The sequence below is a fragment of the Argopecten irradians genome, chromosome 4 (assembly GCF_041381155.1).
Source record: "Argopecten irradians isolate NY chromosome 4, Ai_NY, whole genome shotgun sequence".
Classification (NCBI taxonomy): domain Eukaryota; kingdom Metazoa; phylum Mollusca; class Bivalvia; order Pectinida; family Pectinidae; genus Argopecten; species Argopecten irradians.
In genome coordinates, this window is record NC_091137.1 from 14,936,321 (window position 1) to 14,954,901 (window position 18,581).

General features: G+C 35.6%; 1 protein-coding gene across 1 annotated transcript in view; it reads right to left on the minus strand.

Moving 5' to 3' along the window:
- The window catches only part of LOC138320710 (U3 small nucleolar ribonucleoprotein protein IMP3-like), a 54,417-nt gene extending 36,004 nt beyond the window's left edge, over positions 1-18,413 (minus strand). The window contains exons 1-2 of the mRNA XM_069263882.1: positions 17,678-18,413; positions 15,525-15,632 (exon numbers count right to left, since the gene is read on the minus strand). Of these exons, the coding sequence (XP_069119983.1) occupies positions 15,525-15,632; positions 17,678-17,814 (245 nt within the window). The 5' untranslated portion in view covers positions 17,815-18,413. The remainder of the gene's footprint in view (positions 1-15,524; positions 15,633-17,677) is intronic.
- Positions 18,414-18,581: the final 168 nt, after the last annotated feature.

Below are 18,581 nucleotides of genomic sequence, written 5' to 3' on the forward strand. Positions count from 1 at the left end.
TGATACGGGCATGTTCTATCACCACCATATATCAAACTATAATCTGTAAAATCACATGGCAGCTCCTAGGTCAAATGAAATTGAAAAACGGTGTCAAAGGTCAGAGAGTTAGTAAAGCCACCTATCAGGATAAGGGTTAAATGTGAAGGGGTGTAAAAGGATTCACCATTGGATGACACTAGACAATGGCCATAAATACACAGACCGCCATCTGTAACACTGAGGTAGTGAAAGACTACATCACACTAAACAAACAAACCAAGTCACACAATATTTAGACAACATTCAACACAAATGTTTCAACTCTTAACCAAAGTCAAACCTTCCTAATCAAACTCTTGTCCAATATTAGTATTGAAAACTCTAGGAAACCCACTCTTATATGAACTATATATATATACACCAGGTAGTCAAAGTCTTCTCAAATCTTCTCAAATGCAAACAATTAAAACCTCCCTCCATCCAAGTTCTAGTCAAACTTCCCTCCATTCAAAACTCCCTCCATCCAAACTCTAGTCAAACCTCCCTCCATCCAAACTCTAGTCAAACTTCCCTCCAACTCCAAACTCTAGTCAAACCTCCCTCCATCCAAACTCTGGTCAACCTTCCCTCCATCCAAACTCTAGTCAAACTCCCCCCATCCAAACTCTAGTCAAACTTCCCCCATCCAAACCTCCCTCCATCCAAACCTCCGTCCATCCAAACTCTAGTCAAACCTCTGTCCATCCAAACTCTAGTCAAACTCCCTATCAACTCCCTCCATCCAAACTCTAGTCAAACCAAACCCCTCCATCTAAACTCTAGTCAAACCTCCCTTCATCCAAACCTCCCTCCATCCAAACTCTAGTCAAACCTCCCTCCAACCTCCCTCCATCCAAACTCTAGTCAAACCTCCCTCCATCCAAACTCTAGTCAAACCTCCCTACATCCAAACCTCCTCCTCCTCAAATCCAAACTCTAGTCAAACTCCCCCATCCAACCAACTCCTCCTCCAAACTCTAGTCAAACTTCCCCCCATCCAAAACCTCCCTCCATCCAAACTCTAGTCAAACTTCCCTCCATCCAAACCTCCCTCCATCCAAACTCTGGTCAAACCTTCCCTCCATCCAAACTCTAGTCAAACTTCCCTCCATCCAAACTTCCCTCCATCCAAACTCTAGTCAAACTTCCCTCCATCCAAAACCTTCCCTCCATCCAAACTCTAGTCAAACCTCCCTACATCCAAACCTCCCTCCATCCAAACTCTAGTCAAACTCCCCCCTTCATCCAAACCTCCCTCCATCCAAACTCTAGTCAAACCTCCCTCCATCCAAACTCTAGTCAAACCTCCCTCCATCCAAACCTCCCTCCATCCAAACTCTAGTCAAAATTCCCTCCATCCAAACCTTCCCTCCATCCAAACTCTAGTCAAACCTCCCTCCATCCAAACCTCCCTCCATCCAAACTCTAGTCAAACTTCCCTCCATCCAAACCTCCCTCCATCCAAACTCTAGTCAAACTTCCCTCCATCCAAACCTCCCTCCATCCAAACTCTAGTCAAACTTCCCTCCATCCAAACCTCCCTCCATCCAAACTCTAGTCAAACCTCCCTCCATCCAAACTCTAGTCAAACCTCCCTCCATCCAAACTCTAGTCAAACTTCCCTCCATCCAAACCTCCCTCCATCCAAACTCTAGTCAAACCTCCCTACATCCAAACTCCATCCCTCCATCCAAACTCCTCATCCAACTAACTCTCTCCAAACCTCCCTCCATCAAACTCTAGTCAAACCTCAATCCAATCCTCATCCAAACTTTCCTCCACATCCAAACTCCAACTAGTCAAACTTCCCTCCATCCAAACCTCCGTCCATCCAAACTCTAGTCAAACCTCCCTCCATCCAAACTCTGGTCAACCTTCCCTCCATCCAAACTCTAGTCAAATTTCCCTCCATCAAAACCTCCCTCCATCCAAACTCTAGTCAAACTTCCCTCCATCCAAACTCTGGTCAACCTTCCCTCCATCCAAACTCTAGTCAAACCTCCCTACATCCAAACCTCCCTCCATCCAAACTCTAGTCAAACTCCCCCCCCCCCATCCAAACCTCCCTCCATCCAAACTCTAGTCAAACCTCCCTCCATCCAAACCTCCCTCCATCCAAACTCTAGTCAAACCTCCCTCCATCCCCTCCATCCAAACCTCCCTCCATCCAAACCTCCCTCCATCCAAACTCTAGTCAACCTTCCCTCCATCAAAACTCTAGTTAACCTTCCCTCCATACAGTCAAACCATACCCCATCCAAAGCTCCCTCCATCCAAACTCTAGTCAAACCTCCCTCCATCCAAACTCTAGTCAAACCTCCCTACATCCAAACTTCCCTCCATCCAAACTTCCCTCCATCCAAACCTCCCTCCATCCAAACTCTAGCCAAACCTCACTCCGTCCAAACCTTCCTCCATCCAAACTCTAGTCAAACCTCCCTCCATCCAAACCTCCCTCCATCCAAACTCTAGTCAAAATTCCCTCCATCCAAACCTCCCTCCATCCAAACCTCCCTCCATCCAAACTCTAGTCAAATCTCCCTACATCCAAACTCTAGTCAAACCTTCTCTCCATCCAAACTCTAGTCAACCTTCCCTCCATAAAATCTCTAGTCAAACCTCCCTACATCCAAACCTCCCTCAATCCAAAGCTCCCTCCATCCAAACTCTAGTCAAACCTCCCTCCATCCAAACTCTAGTCAAACCTCCCTACATCCAAACCTTCCCTCCATCCAAACTTCCCTCCATCCAAACCTCCCTCCATCCAAACTCTAGTCAAACCTCCCTCCGTCCAAACCTTCCTCCATCCAAACTCTAGTCAAACCTCCCCATCCCATCCAAACCTCCCTCCATCAAAACTCTAGTCAAACCTCCCTCTATCCAAACTCTGGTCAACCTTCCCTCCATCCAAACTCTGGTCCCTCTCCTCCATCCAAACTCTAGTCAAACTTCCCCCCATCCAAACCTCCCTCCATCCAAACTCCAGTCAAACTTCCCTTATTCATTTCAAACTTTAGTCAAACCTCACTAATCTAAACTTGCCAAATCCCTCTGATCTGAACTGTTATACAACCTCTGTAATCTGAACTGTTATACAACCTCTGTAATCTGAACTGTTATACAACCTCTGTAATCTGAACTGTAGTCAAACTTGTCTAATCTGAACTTTCAAATCAAATATTCGCCATAATAAAAGCCAATAGGCGAATTTAAAAATGACAGCATTTCTAAAATAATAAGGAAACTAGCAAACAATTAAAACTCAAATTAATCTAAAATAATGATTAATTTTACACAATAATGATAGAAATTTTTTTTGATGAAAATCAGTTTTCATTAATGAAAATTCTGATCACATCAAAATGTATTTTCGTTATTTCGTCACTGCTGTTTGAGCAATATTATACCAATGTTTCTCCTTCAGAAAAATAAGAGAATGTTAATGAACTTCTGAAATCTCAAGCAAAAATAACAAAACCTTCATCACATAGTGTTAAAATAAGAAAGTGAAACATTTTCATTTACTGATTTAGGACATAAATATGTCTGTTAGACAATGCAGCCAGTCGGTTCCACACACAGAAACAGGCACCCTATCACAGATTGTGTAACATGTTTGATTGGTGATTTGTGGGTAGGGCGCGAGGGTAACCACACACTGCGGGTCTGGGGTGTGTGGCACAACACACTAGCCATATGGGACCCTCACTCATCACGTGTAATCCCTCCTAATTATGTGTATTACCATGGTTACAGCACGCCTTTCATAGTGTCACCGAGTTCCTTACTGACACAGACTTTAATTGTAACTTATTATTGCATGTGGTCTCAATAGAATAGAACAATTGATAAACCAATATGTTATTGAATAGATAAGAACAATTATGATATATATATATATATATGTGAATTTCTTATGTGTCACTTACAATGAATGAGAAAATCAAATGTATTCTGAAATGGAAAAGTGCACATTTCAAATAGACTAACATGAATCTTCAGCTTTTGTGAAAGTTTTGGTCACGTTGTTCGCATTTATTAACAACAAATCAAAGTGTCAAATTACACATGTCATAAACCAAACAAAATAAAATTGTTACACAGAAGCCTTTTTTTTTAAAGTAAAGATGCCAAAAATTATCATTGCAAAAAAATAATAATCATTTTTATAGAGAAAACATATAAAAACAAATTAACATACATACATCTGATGACTATAAAATTGTTTTAAGTCTTTTTAAAAGCTTTTCAACATATTCATCTACCATCTGATATAGTCAAATGCTTGACACCATAACACTGTAACTAAACAAAGGACTTTCATCAGCAGATGACTAGGGCAAAAAAAAACCTTCGACAATCAATCAAGGTTAAACAAATGCTTGCCTGCAGTAATTACAATAATGGAAATCAAAGTTAAACCATTCTCAATCTAACACCCAATTCCCTCCTGTGCACTTGGAGGGTTGCATTCGGCACTTTAAACCTCGCTGCATTGGTCTGGAGATTTAAAACAAAAGTCAGCCCCTATTTAAATGCCCCATAACAAAATCAATAAGGATTGGCTGAGTATATAGCTCTCGTCAACCTTTCCTTTTGCAGAATTGTTTTTGTAAAATTTTGTTTACTGAAAATTATTTCCAATAGGTGATTAGTCCTGATGATGAAAAATTGGGATCTTTAGACGAAAATTGGGATCTTTAGACGAAAATTGAGATCTTTAGACGAAAATTGGGATCTTTAGACGAAAATTGAGATCTTTAGACAAAAGTAATTGCTTTTCAATATACTTCTATATATATACACAGACTATGGAAATGTTTCAGTGACATGGTTTGTTTTTTTTTCATTGTTTTTTTTCTCCAAAGCTTAATCTCTTGGAATTGTTTTATTATCCCTGATTTAAGGACAGCCACACATTTTTATGCTAATTTCATAAACAAATGTCAGGATTCGAAATTAACACTCGCCAACTGGCCAAATGCGAGTTGATTTTTGAAATGACGAGTTGAAAAATATACCTTAGTTGTTATTCTCAATATGCATTTGTGTATAGACAGTCAGAGAACTACAGACATCAAAATATTGTGCAATATGGACCTTGAGACAGTGGCTTATTTCTATATATTCACTGTTCATTATGTGAGCTTAATGACAAAAGCAAGTGATACTTAAATAATATATAGCTTTCATTTGGACAAAGTGCCATATACATACAATTAATTAATATAATAAATGTCAATGAATTTCATTTGTTTTTAATTTTACTTTAAAAGTGGCAAGCAATTTTCTGATTTGGCGAGTTGAAATTTTACCAACTTGCCGGAAATGGATAGTGGCTTAAAAAATTAAATTCTACCCCTGAATGTACATAAATATGTTGAGACCCAACCTTTCAGCTATTTTTTTTGAAAATCATAAATAACACCTTACATAAAACATAGTTTAAGTGTTAGTAAGGTTTGAGAAATGTTATTCTAAACAAGATTTGGAGAAGAATTTTCACAAAAAAATCAAGGAATGTAGTTACAAAAATATCTCTTGTTTGAGGACACTTGCTGTTAGGGGCTAAAACAGGGTTCTACAGCTCCTGCAAGGACCTGAACGTAGGGCTCTGCAATTCCAGAAGCTTCATTACACAGTCTGGTGTTAATTATTGATGCTTGAAAAATTAACTTTCATAACACTGAGAATTTGACAGACCTCATTGACTTCAGTTCATACAAGTCTTAATTACTAATTACAAACTTGAGCCAAGAACTTTATTTGGTCATCTTTCGTATATTCAATATAGCTTTTGTTAATTTCAGCAATAAAGACAATGTTAGTGACAAATTGTTCATTTAAATAATTCAAATTTTGTGTTTCCTTATATTTTTGTTAAAATGTTTACCAATTGTTATGAAATATTTTTGATCTTTATGGAGAAGTAAATGAGATGTTTGAATACAATGCACCTTTATCATATTCTCACACAGAACAAAGTCTATGTAGCATCACACAAATCTTTTCTCTGTCCTATTTAATTTCTTGCTGATCACACAACTAATTCAATTTCCATTCATTTAATCAGGTAATGAGTTCCCCCAAGGGAGGTAACTGTCTTTTTGCCATTGAATTTGACACCTCTCTGGGAGGGTTGTATCAGGGAACATCTGTCTTCAGTGATACTATTGTGTCATAAGCTGGATCCAACACGAGTCAGAACACTTGCTGTCTAATAAAATCTGTGGAGTAGAATTGTACACCAGTTCCGTGAAAAGATATAAGATTTTAATTATTCATGTTGAAAAGTAGTTCTTTCATTTAAAAATATACAGTTACATCAGTAACAATTCATAAAGCAACCTTCTTCCTATTCCTTTATGAGCAATAATTTCTACACAGTATATATATATGTATATATATATATACACATACAGTAAAACACGCTTATAATGAACATGCTTAGAACGAATTCATGGTTATAACATAATGATTTTTCAAGGTTATTACAAGATATCACCAATATGAATATAACGAACTATGCTTATAACGAAGTGATTTTGTTGGTCCGCAGATGTTCGTTATAACCGTGTGCTACTGTATCTATTCTTTTCATAAGTTCCTCCCAAAAAAAAGAAAATTGTCAACTCTCTTATAAAAGAAACCTGATGGTCCATACCATTACTGAAGAATAATTCAAATTATCCACAAACAGTTCTTAACAAAAGACTTTTCCACCAACAATTCTATATATAAACATGATCCTTAGCCCAACAAAATGAGAATGATCTTCACTTACCCACAATAATAAATAAGCATCTCTATAATCAAATGCGGCTTCATCGAAGACCTTTCTGTTTCTAGAACAATAACCTTTTCATCAATTGTTCACTGAGCGAATGACCTTCCAACAACTGTTCATTGAACAAATGACCTTCCATCAACTGTTTACTGAACAAATAACCTTCCATCAACTGTTCATTGAACAAATGAACCTTCCATCAACTGTTCATTGAACAAATGACCTTCCATCAACTGTTTATTGAACAAACACTTTTTCATCTACTGTTCATTAAACAAAACCTTTCCATCAACTGTTTCCTGAACAAACAAAAACTTTCCATCAACTGTTTCTGGAGCAATACCTTATTCTTCCACTATTTCTGGAGTTTTGGATTTTTCCCCTTCTGCCATTTGTTTCATGCATTCTTCCTTAACTACAACAACTTTTCTTCTCTACTTGAACCAAAAACCTTTTTATCTGTTGTTCCAGAAGCAAACAAAATCCGTGTTTTCAACTGCTATTCTTGAAAGATGCTCCATCGCTGACGGAGCATAAATGATACTCATCATTTGAACAATAATTGGTGTTTAATCGTGTATATGTATGTCTAATTAACACAAAAAATAATGTAAAATAATTTATTTTGATTTTGGTGCATATGCAATCAGTACTTTATTCCATATAGGTTATAGTGACAGGGAATTTTTTCGGGATGCAATTAATTATTTTTTATATTCTAAACTATAAAAAAAATTAGAAGTTCAAACTTTTCAATAGTGGTAATAATGTAAAGTAAGTAACTTTTGTAACTGAAGAAAAATACCAAATCGTCTGCTCCTGTTTTTGATAGTGAAAAAATACCATTTGTCAGCGGTGGAGCATCTTGAAGCAAAACCATTTTATCTGCTCTTCCAGAAGAAAAGACTGCTTGCATCTACGTTTCTCAAGCTTGAAGAGGTTATTTTGATTTTCTTGAAGCAAAAAATGTTTTCATCTGCCATTTACTAAAGTTAAAATATTGTTCTCGATTGCTTCTAAATTAAGAGCATTATTACTCATCAAATGTTCCTTAAGTCTCTTCATCAACTGAGCAAAGGTGTTATCATCAATTCTTATTCAAATGTTAACTGTTTGCCTGTGTAATTAAAACATGGACAGAAGAAAGAAACCACAAAAAAATTCAATATTCATTTGATTCATGAGGTATACCATTATCTTGGAACCTGTGCATATGCCTGTTTAGAACTAGTTTGGATTCTGTTCCAGTAAACAACTCGATGCCATAAAAACACCACTGTATTTTGTTTACATCTAGAAGTAGACATTACTATGAAGATCAATAAATTTCTTATGAATGACTGACTTGACCAGAAAATTTATAAGATAAACTATAAATTAATTTATCATTATAATCATATTAAATGATGATACATACAATATTTGATCGTTTCTGTAAGTTTAGATGTTTACTTAGATCCAAAAATAATCACCTTCAATACATTGATGAGTTAACACTATGATTACTTGCGTTAATTGGAAGGTTCTGATAACCTGTATCAGTAACGAACCTGTATCAGTAATGACATGCTCATGCATGCAGTGGACATGTGTCTGAATTGTATTGTGTGGGAGTTTTGTCCACTCCTTTTGTCTTCAAAAAATTCACATGAGAACAAGCCTTCAAATTCCTGCATCTTTTAAGCGAAATTGAAGATTTCTGGCAAGTGGAGGCCATTCTAACACTGATGTTTTTACAAGGTGTGGAAAATTGGACCAGTGGTATTCAGTGTCTTCACTGGGTGTGTTAAATTGATGTGATTAACTTTTTGTCATTTTCGCTGTGCCAGTCAGCAGTGACACTAGTACTATCCCAGAGGGCACCAGTCTCACTGTTGTTGCTAGCAACCAATATGGCTGCCAAAATGACAACTTGGAGACTAATTGTGAGCCAATTAATGCCATGTGATTGGAGTTACAGACCAACGTCTTTGGTATAAAGATTGTCCCAAAGGACTCTGATGAAATACAAAACTGTTAAAAAAAAATCAATCCTATAAAATAACAAGTGTGAAGGAGAGTGCCACCCGAGTCTGCTAATTGATGTTCCAGACCAGTACAGTCCTACCTCAACTGGTACAATATCTGCTGTTATGAAATTCAAATCATTCATAATGTCAATTTATGTTTGTGCTCATAGAAAAGGGAAGACATTAACCATTCTTTAAATAAGACTGCCGTATTCCCCGTGAGATGCATTGTGTCATCCATTAGCCTTAATCAAAAGAGCACAAACTTAATTATGGGACTTGCTGACAAGATATCAGCATAACCTTAAAAGTCAGGAATCCCTGTGAGTGAAGACGATGCCTGCAATTTTGCCCAGGTGTATACACCTATGTGATTACTGGCGCTGATCGTGCCATCATGATTTCCCTCTAATCTCTTCCATTAGTGTGACCCGTTGTATAATGTCTTCTAATCAACAGATTTGTCACTATGTATTAATTTCTATATTCACCGAACTTTGACATTTGGATTCTTCAATGTATAGGTTTTTTTCTCTTTCATCTAAAACATGTATACTTACAGAAACAAATGCTATTATTTTCTTGTACTTGTATGCTTTAATTTCATCAACCATTTGTGAATTTCCCAGTTTTAACACAATTACATTGGAAAAAATAATAAAAAATAAAGCTTGAGTTTTTTGGGGTTTTTTTTCTTCCCGAAGTTATCACTTCCAATATAAACAAGGTGATCTACTATCAATGACTCCTCCAATTAAAATGAAAGAAAACAAACCAACAAAGTCACCATGACAACTGTAGCTATGTTAAAATAGATAAACTTTGCCATGACAACTGTAGCTTTAGTAAAACAGATCAAATTACCAAGGCAACTTTAGCTACGGTAAAACAAATCAATTTTGCCATGATAACTGTAGCTTTAGTAAAACAGATCAAATTGCCAAGGCAACTTTAGCTATGGTAAAACAGATTAACTTTGCCATGATAACTGTAGCTTTAGTAAAACAGATCAAATTGCCAAGGCAACTTTAGCTATGGTAAAACAGATCAACTTTGCCATGACAACTGTAGCTTTAGTAAAAACAGATCAAATTACCAAGGCAACTTAAGCTATGGTAAAACAAATCAATTTTGCCATGATAACTGAAACTTTAATAAAACAGATCAAATTACCACGGCAACTTTGGCTATGGTAAAACATATCAACTTTGCCATGACAACTGAAACTTTAATAAAATAGATCAAATTGCCAAGGCAACTTTAGCTATGGTAAAACAGATCAACTTTGCCATGACAACGGTAGCTTTAGTAAAAACAGATCAAATTACCAAGGCAGCTTTAGCTATGGTAAAATAGATAAACTTTGCCATGACAACTGTAGTTTTAGTAAAAACAGATCAAATTACCAAGGCAACTTTGGCTATGGTAAAACAGATCAATTTTGTCATGACAACTGTAGCTTTAGTAAAACAGATCAAATTACCACGGCAACTTTAGCTATGGTAAAACAAATCAACTTTGCCATGACAACTGCAGCTTTACTGCTTTAGTAAAACAGATCAAATTGCCAAGGCAACTTTAGCTATGGTAAAATAGATCAATTTTGCCATGACAACTGTAGCTTTAGTAAAACAGATCAAATTACCACAGCAACTTTAGCTATGGTAAAACAGATCAACTTTGACATGACAACTGTAGCTTTAATGCTTTAGTAAAACAGATCAACTTTGCCATGACAACTGTAGCTTTAGTAAAAACTGATCAGATTACCAAGGTAACTTTAGCTATGGCAAAAAACAAATCAACTTTGCCATGATAACTGTAGCTTTATCAAAACAGATCAAAATTGCCAAGGCAACTTCAGCTATGTTAAAACAGATCAAAAACAAGAGGCCAGTGGGCCTTAACAGTCACCTGAGTTCTGATATAGAATGAAACAAAGACATATAAACACTATACATATAAACACTTGCCCTTGAAGTTGGTCAGTGATCTTATAAATTTGACTTTTTAATCTGTGAGGAGTATTTGCTTCCATCAAACCTATGAACTCAGAAGAAGTTTTTTGAAGTTATAATCATTTTGACCCTGTTTGGCCCTGCCCCTCTGGTCCCTGGGGGTCGGCCAGGACCAATATGGATACAGGTATGTTAAAATGCTATATCTCAGGCTAATAATTCTTCTAAAGTTTTGACTCATTTCCGTGAAAATTGAGCAAATAATGTTCATAAATGTGTTTTCCTAATATAAACTGAAGTAAATTTGACCCCTTCCCCAGTGTGAGACCCCAGGGTCATACAATTCAGGATTTTTGTAATGGACCTTAAGACCTTTCCATCTATGAAAAGTGCCATATTTGATTTTACCATTTCCAGAATTTCAGAAGATTTTTGAAGTTTTAGCCTTTTTACCTCTTTTGACACATATCAATATAATGGTTGGGGCAACTGTAACTATGGTAAAACAGATCAACATTGCCGTGGCAACTGTAACTATGGTAAAACAGATCAACATTGCCGTGGCAACTGTAACTATGGTAAAACAGATCAACTTTGTCATGGCAATTGTAACTATGGTCACACAGATCAACTTTGTCGTTGCAACTGTAACAATGGTAAAACAGATCATTTTTGTTGTGGCAACTGTAACAATGGTAAAACAGATCATTTTTGTTGTGGCAACTGTAACAATGGTAAAACAGATCATTTTTGTTGTGGCAACTGTAACAATGGTAAAACAGATCATTTTTGTTGTGGCAACTGTAACAATGGTAAAACAGATCATTTTTGTTGTGGCAACTGTAACAATGGTAAAACAGATCATTTTTGTTGTGGCAACTGTAACTATGGTAAAACAGATCAACATTGTCGTGGCATCTGTAGCTATGGTAAAACAGATCAACATTGTCGTGGCATCTGTAGCTATGGTAAAACAGATCAACATTGTCATGGCATCTGTAGCTATGATATTACAAATAGACAAGTAATGCTATACTGTGCTATAGCAACTGTATTCATAGTTATACACAAATGACCAACACTAAAAGTGCTAAGTCATATTATAACATCAATTTTTATTATGAACAAAACTGAAATTTGCATTATTGGTACACAAAAAAAAGCAAAATATCCAAGATTCCATATCAAACATATACAGGTATGAATATGAAAGAATATCAATTTACACAGAAATCAATTTATACAAAGACAAGCAATTAAAAATTTATAATGTTTTAACCAAATGAATCTGTGCATGGTTCATTGAAAACAGGATCAAAATGGCATGGTTTTACCTTTCTTTTGTCCCATATATACAACCTCAACTTTGACATTTAAAGAAAAGTTCTTCCAAAGTTTTAAAATTATTACAGACTACTCTTCTACACATGAAACATGAGACCATACAACAGAGGCAATGAATTGCATTTTCATCGCAAATTTTTAAGTCAATAATTATAGTGCTTTTGACAACTTTACAGAAAATTCCTGACAGTTTATAAAACAGGGGGGGGGGGGTATTCTTCACACATGAAACAAGAAACTGTACCACCACCGTTAAATTGACGACCTTTGTGATTGATAAATTGTTTAAGATTACATTTGCCTTTTCATCCATTACAATCAATAGTCTTTATCGAACAAAATATCTATTGATGGTAACAGTTTAAAAACGGTTTAAATGCTGTAAGATTGATCACGGATGATCACACAAGGCCAGAACCTAAAGCAGAGGAATTAGTGGAATATTGATTATACCAGCCGATCAAGTTCAAGGGTCAAAACAAAACCTGATCCCTATAGAGCTCCCTACACAGGGAACTTTTTAAAGGTGGACTTTCATGGTGCTTATGTCTGTAGACAGCCCCATGGATAAATTAGTAAACAGTTAAAGGTGAACCTAACACATAATCCTGCACAGGCATCTTGCTTAAGTTACAATTGGCGTTAACTGCAAAGGTCCCTGTCTGATATTGTTCCTGAGGGCCACAATCCATCATGGACTTTGCACTGTTAAACATACTTGCTGAACTGTGTTTTACACAAAACTTTTTTTGTATCTCATTAAAAGTTTTCTGACTACACAGTGACAAAACTTTTTTTGTAATTCACCTTTGAAATAATGATCAGTGGTTACACTTGCACTCAACTTTAGAACACTCAGGAAGTTTTTTTTCTTGACAATAGCCTGAGTCCATGATACCCTTCTTTAACTAGAGAAATTTCCAAGATTTCTAAAATACAAATTGAAAATAGTTACAAAGATGCCTCAGATACAAATCAATCTTCTTGAAAAATATTCATGTATATCATTAAATTAAGTACTTTAGTCTAAGCCATAAATCAATAAGAACATCAAGAACACTGTCCTTTACTAGGAAAATTCACATCCTCTAGGCAGAAATCAAACGTAAAATTCATATCCAAAATATTTTGTGGAAGTGTATGACATGGGTTTTGAACTTTCCACCAACAGACAGTGGACTTGTAATAAATTCTGGTAATATAAATTTATGACAGGACATCTTTACAATTCAGCTCTTGTAATCCACCACAGCTCTGTATGAAATGATTTGCCGAAATGCTTTAATAAACACAACGTTTGAAGTAGCAGTTACTTTAATATGCTGAACATTTGTACCCCAATCTGGGATGTCATGAAATCACCATCTGTTGGGTCGAGTTTGCTGGAGTGTTATACTCTAGGATTTGTGAGTTATATGTAGGTAATTGAGGGCGCCATGACGCTTGGAGAGGTTTGTCACTGGAATATTTCTACCATTAACACTACTGTAGTAATAGTGCTACAAGAGAGGTCCTTCAAAATGTCTCGGAATCCGAGTATCTCATAAGGCATCATTACCCAACAGAGACACATGCTGGCTACAGAAAGGCCTCATTGTATCATCACAGAGAAATTAACCCTGTAGAGCCCCAGGAATATTCCTCTTGGCGTGTCGGTAGACTTTGGAGTGTTTTCATTAAGCCCAAAAAGTTATAACCATCTCTTGCTGTCGATCATACTAGGGTAAAGTATTTATACACATCTGTCATAAAAACCTGCCAGGGCATACAGGTCGCATTCAGTCAGCACCTTCCCTTTACCTATATCATATCTGTATTATCACCTCCAAGTCATACCAGTATAATATACATACATGTAAGTTAGGGCTGAAACGATTAGTCATATATATACATCCTACATGAAGTCATACTATGATATAATATATAATGTCATTGTACTTATGTCATTTATCATATGGAAACACCTTTAACATTGACCTTAGAACATAATATTCATTAACATATAGCATTCCAAACAATCACTTTAGATAAGTCAGAAGTATGAAGTTTGAGTTTGGTCAGCCCAAGGGAACTTCTCCCGGAAACTTCTGTTCAGGCTACCCTGATGATGCTGACATGGATACATCAATGTTGCCTGCTTTTAGCTGGCAATACATACAAACAGACAGGGAACCATTTTTGTTTTCTAATTGATTTTGAAATGGATCATAGTCTGCTTTAATATCTTTGTAAATTTAAAATCAAGCAAGTTCGGAATTTTTTTGAATTTTTTTTATTTCATTTTCCAGTATAATAGACCCATACAACTCAATGTCTAACTCAGCTTAGCTGGTAAATTGCAAATTTAAAGATGCTCCACCACTGACAAACAGTATTTTTTCATTATTAGAAACAGGAGCAGAAAATTTAGTATTTTTCATCAGTTACAAAAGATACTTACTTTACACCATTCCACAATGGAAAAGATTGAGCTTCTAATTTTGTTTCAAGTTAATAATATAGAAAATAATTAATTGCATCACGAAAAAAAATTTGTGGCACTATATCCTATATGGAATGAAGTACTGGTTGCGCATAATAAATTATTATTAATTATTTTTGTGCTAATTAGACACATGAATATATATAGGATTAAACACCAATTACTGTTCAAATGTTGAATATCATTTATGCTCTGTCAGCGGTGGAGCATCTTTAATGATATTTATAAAATAAATGGCTCGTTAAGTTCATATTTGACAGATCTACACTCTTCGCAAGGTAAATGAAGCGACATTTTCATGTTTTAATGCAGAAAATGGGGTTGAAGACAAATTCATTTTCCTTTTGGGGAACTTAATAACAACAAAAAAATTTAACACTTTCATTCAATATCACTTGTGACAAGTTCCTGATACATGTGATGTAGAGGTGTAACGAATCACCGATGCATAAATGCATTGCATCGCTTGGTAGTGCATCAATGCATTGTGTTCAATTTATTAGTATCGCGGTACCTAAAAATAAAAATTAAACATTGGATTATCTCCCTTGGTCAACGTCAGCCGAATGTTTGTTAGTAACAAAATGGCGGAATCCCATGAGGAGCAAAAAACTGAACTTTTGTCAGCGCCTGAGTCCTATAAGGCCGCTTGCTGGTCTTATTTCAAGTTCTGCATACTAAATTTAGTAATATAATGGCACAGGAAAAATGAACAAAAGTTTCATCTTTTGTAATGACTGTAAGCAAAAGCTAAAATATTTCGGAAACACAACTAACCTAACAACAAATTTACAACAGTATCATGACATTCGAAGTGTCTATCAACGTATGGTATCATGACCCCTGTATCATGATACCTATCATATCGTCACATACCTCGCGATACATAGCACTGATGTGATGGTGGATAGATGAGTACTTACAATTTTTCTAAGAGTTGAGAAGTGGCCTCGGTTCGGAATGGATCTTTAACATCAAGTTCTTTGATCTTCCTGGCAAGTTCTCTAATCTCTCTGGACATCTTGTTATACCTTTTAATATAAAATATATCTTACATATTATACATGTAGGATCTTAAATAAGTGTTAATTAAATATGAGCTTTATAAAAAGAGTCGGAGAATATTTTACTTTAGCAAGTCTTGATGAGAGTCACCAAATCTCATACAGTGGTGGTGAAATGTTGTCGGAACGACAGAAAAGTCTGGTAAAATTTCCGTAGGAAAGGTAAAAAAGAAATATTTCTAACCTGACTGTCCGCAAAAAATAAAAAATATGACTTTTGTATTACTGGAGTTTTAGGTTTAGGCCGTGTGCAAAAAGTCAAACACCCATTTATAAGATTTATAAGATGCCTAAACTCACCTATATTTAAGATTTTCTTTAAGTATTTTGCAACCTTTTTACTGCAGAACTAACAAGCTAAAAGGTTAGTGACATATTAAACCGACTGTAATGTTCAAGCTATATATAATTAGCCATCCACTTGGATCTGGTACCATAGTTAGTTCACTCACAATGTGATTATTGCAAGCCAACGTATCTGCTATCCGATTGCTCTTTAAAGTTTGTCAATGATCTCAAACACTCAAACACAATAATTATTCATTCTGACAATTAGAAGTAACTAGATTCTGATCTTTTAAAATATTTCTGATAACTATTCATGAGTAACATCTCAAGACATTGATATGTGCACTGAGTACGGCGGACTGCCAATGTTTTGGATATCTGCAAGATATTACACAGTTTCAGGTTACAGTGGCCAATAAAAGAAAACAAACACAATGCGATTTTAATATGTTATTTTTTCTTAATACAACACTTCTTCCTGCAATTATGAAATTACCACCTTTATACATCGATTTTGTGGCTCCATGGCCATATTTTTTTTCTAATTTTTGTTTTCTGATGCCCAAAATAGACTGATAGCAGATTGTTTTCAGCATTTCCAGCCCCAAAAAGTACGCAAAGTACATTGGTGCGCAAGTTACACAAGTTCTTGGCTCTCTCTCGACTTATTGTAAAACTAAAAGAACAAAATTGTCTCTTGAGGAATTTGTTTAGTGGTATCTTTCTTACATTTATGACTTTTCAAGTTAAAAATTATTGACTTAAATTTCGGTCTGGTAAAAATTTATTTGGTCTGGTGCACTGTCTTAGATTACCAGACCAACTGTCCAGTAAAGAAAATATCAATTCCGCCACCACAGTCCACTGCAAGTCATATGAAAATGAACATGTATTTAAGATCTTTTTATCACATAATTGTAACAACCTGTATTTCACAGAATCTCAACATCACAATATATATTGTGAAAATCCAGCTGCAATTCAGTCATAAATATCAGATGGATTATGTGATAAAAACATTGCTTTGGAAGACTGCTGCATATTCATGTTGTGTCTCCTTTTAAAATGCTACCTTTGACCTATAGTACTATCTCACTGGAGCATACTGCCAAAACTATTGAACAGCATACCTCAATTATGAAGCTTGAATGCAATGTTACACACTCATAGATTGTTTCAAGCTCCACATTACATTACTTCAAATAAACAAGAGGTCCAGAGGCCAACAGTCATTTGACAAATTCTATTTTATAAAAGATAGTTATTGTATTTTATAGTAAAAATTCAGTAAAGAGAGTTCCCAGACTGTTCAGTATTTATGCCAGAGCTTTGCAGACAATCTTCATAATGTGCACTGGCAAAATTGATTTGAGAGATGATTGTCTGCAAAGCTCTTGCATCTATTTAGACCATAGATGTCATAGAAAGATAGTTAAATGCTTAAATAAATTTACATTATCAATTCATTTTAGAATATCTGCATTAACATTGTTAGACCAGGAAAACCCTTATCTGGTTATCAAAAACGATTTATTCTACAAGATGGAACAGCCATTTTGACGGTGATCAGTTGACGTCACCACGTCAACATTATTGACGTCATAATGGTCCCGTTTTGGGTGTCAATTATACCGTCACATACTTCACTTTGCCTTGGTTAGTTTATATAATAGGAGCATTCACAAGTCACATGTTAAAAAATTATGTACTGTAGGCCGACATACTTGGTGTAGTCTTCGCGGCGCTGTATATAGTACTTCTTCATCACCCTCAATTCGTGCAGGTTGTTGTCAATCTCCCATGATATAAAATCAACCTTCTTCAATAGTTTCTTTTCGTGAAACTTTAATTTACGGACCATTTTGACTACTTGTCAAAGATGTTTACAACACGTGGATATTTCACCGGAAGTGTGTTATCTTGGCGCCCTCTAGCGGAAACGAAGTTCCCCTATCCAGGTCTACTTTTACTTTCACTTTGACTTTGTTGGGTGATCTTGCGCTTGCGGCAGTCTTATCAAGAACTGACGCATAATCGGAACGATGTGTTGGATGTTTGTTTTCGTTAATCTTAACGATTTCGTGACACTAAGCTACTAAAGCTTTTTCAAATAAAAATAATTTTATTTTTACTCATGTACATCCTTGGTTATAAAAATTGCTAGTTCTAGGTTTCTATGTAGTTTCTTAAAAAAATATGAAGTCAGTTATTCGGTATAAGGATATCTGAAATAAAATTGAGTATTTGATCGTTAAACCCCAAAACTATTCCTTTTAAAAACATGACATTAGATCTATTCTGAATCTCAACTAATTTTACGGAAACGATATTTATAAATGCCGCATAAAAATGTACTGGAATTATTGATGAAACAAGTGCACCTGCAGAACTAATTGACAACTGAAAATCAATTCATAATGCAATTCGTGTTTCAAGATTTAAATTGTAATTATTCTTAAAAAAATAAATGCACGCGTCGGAATGAAAAAAACAACATCTACGATGATCACAGAACAGCATGCAGTCAATGACGGCTAACAGTAAACAAATGTGTTTATAAATACACATACATCTCGCTATAAATAAACCACGCAAAACTAAATATTCACCGATGTAAAGATTTTAAAT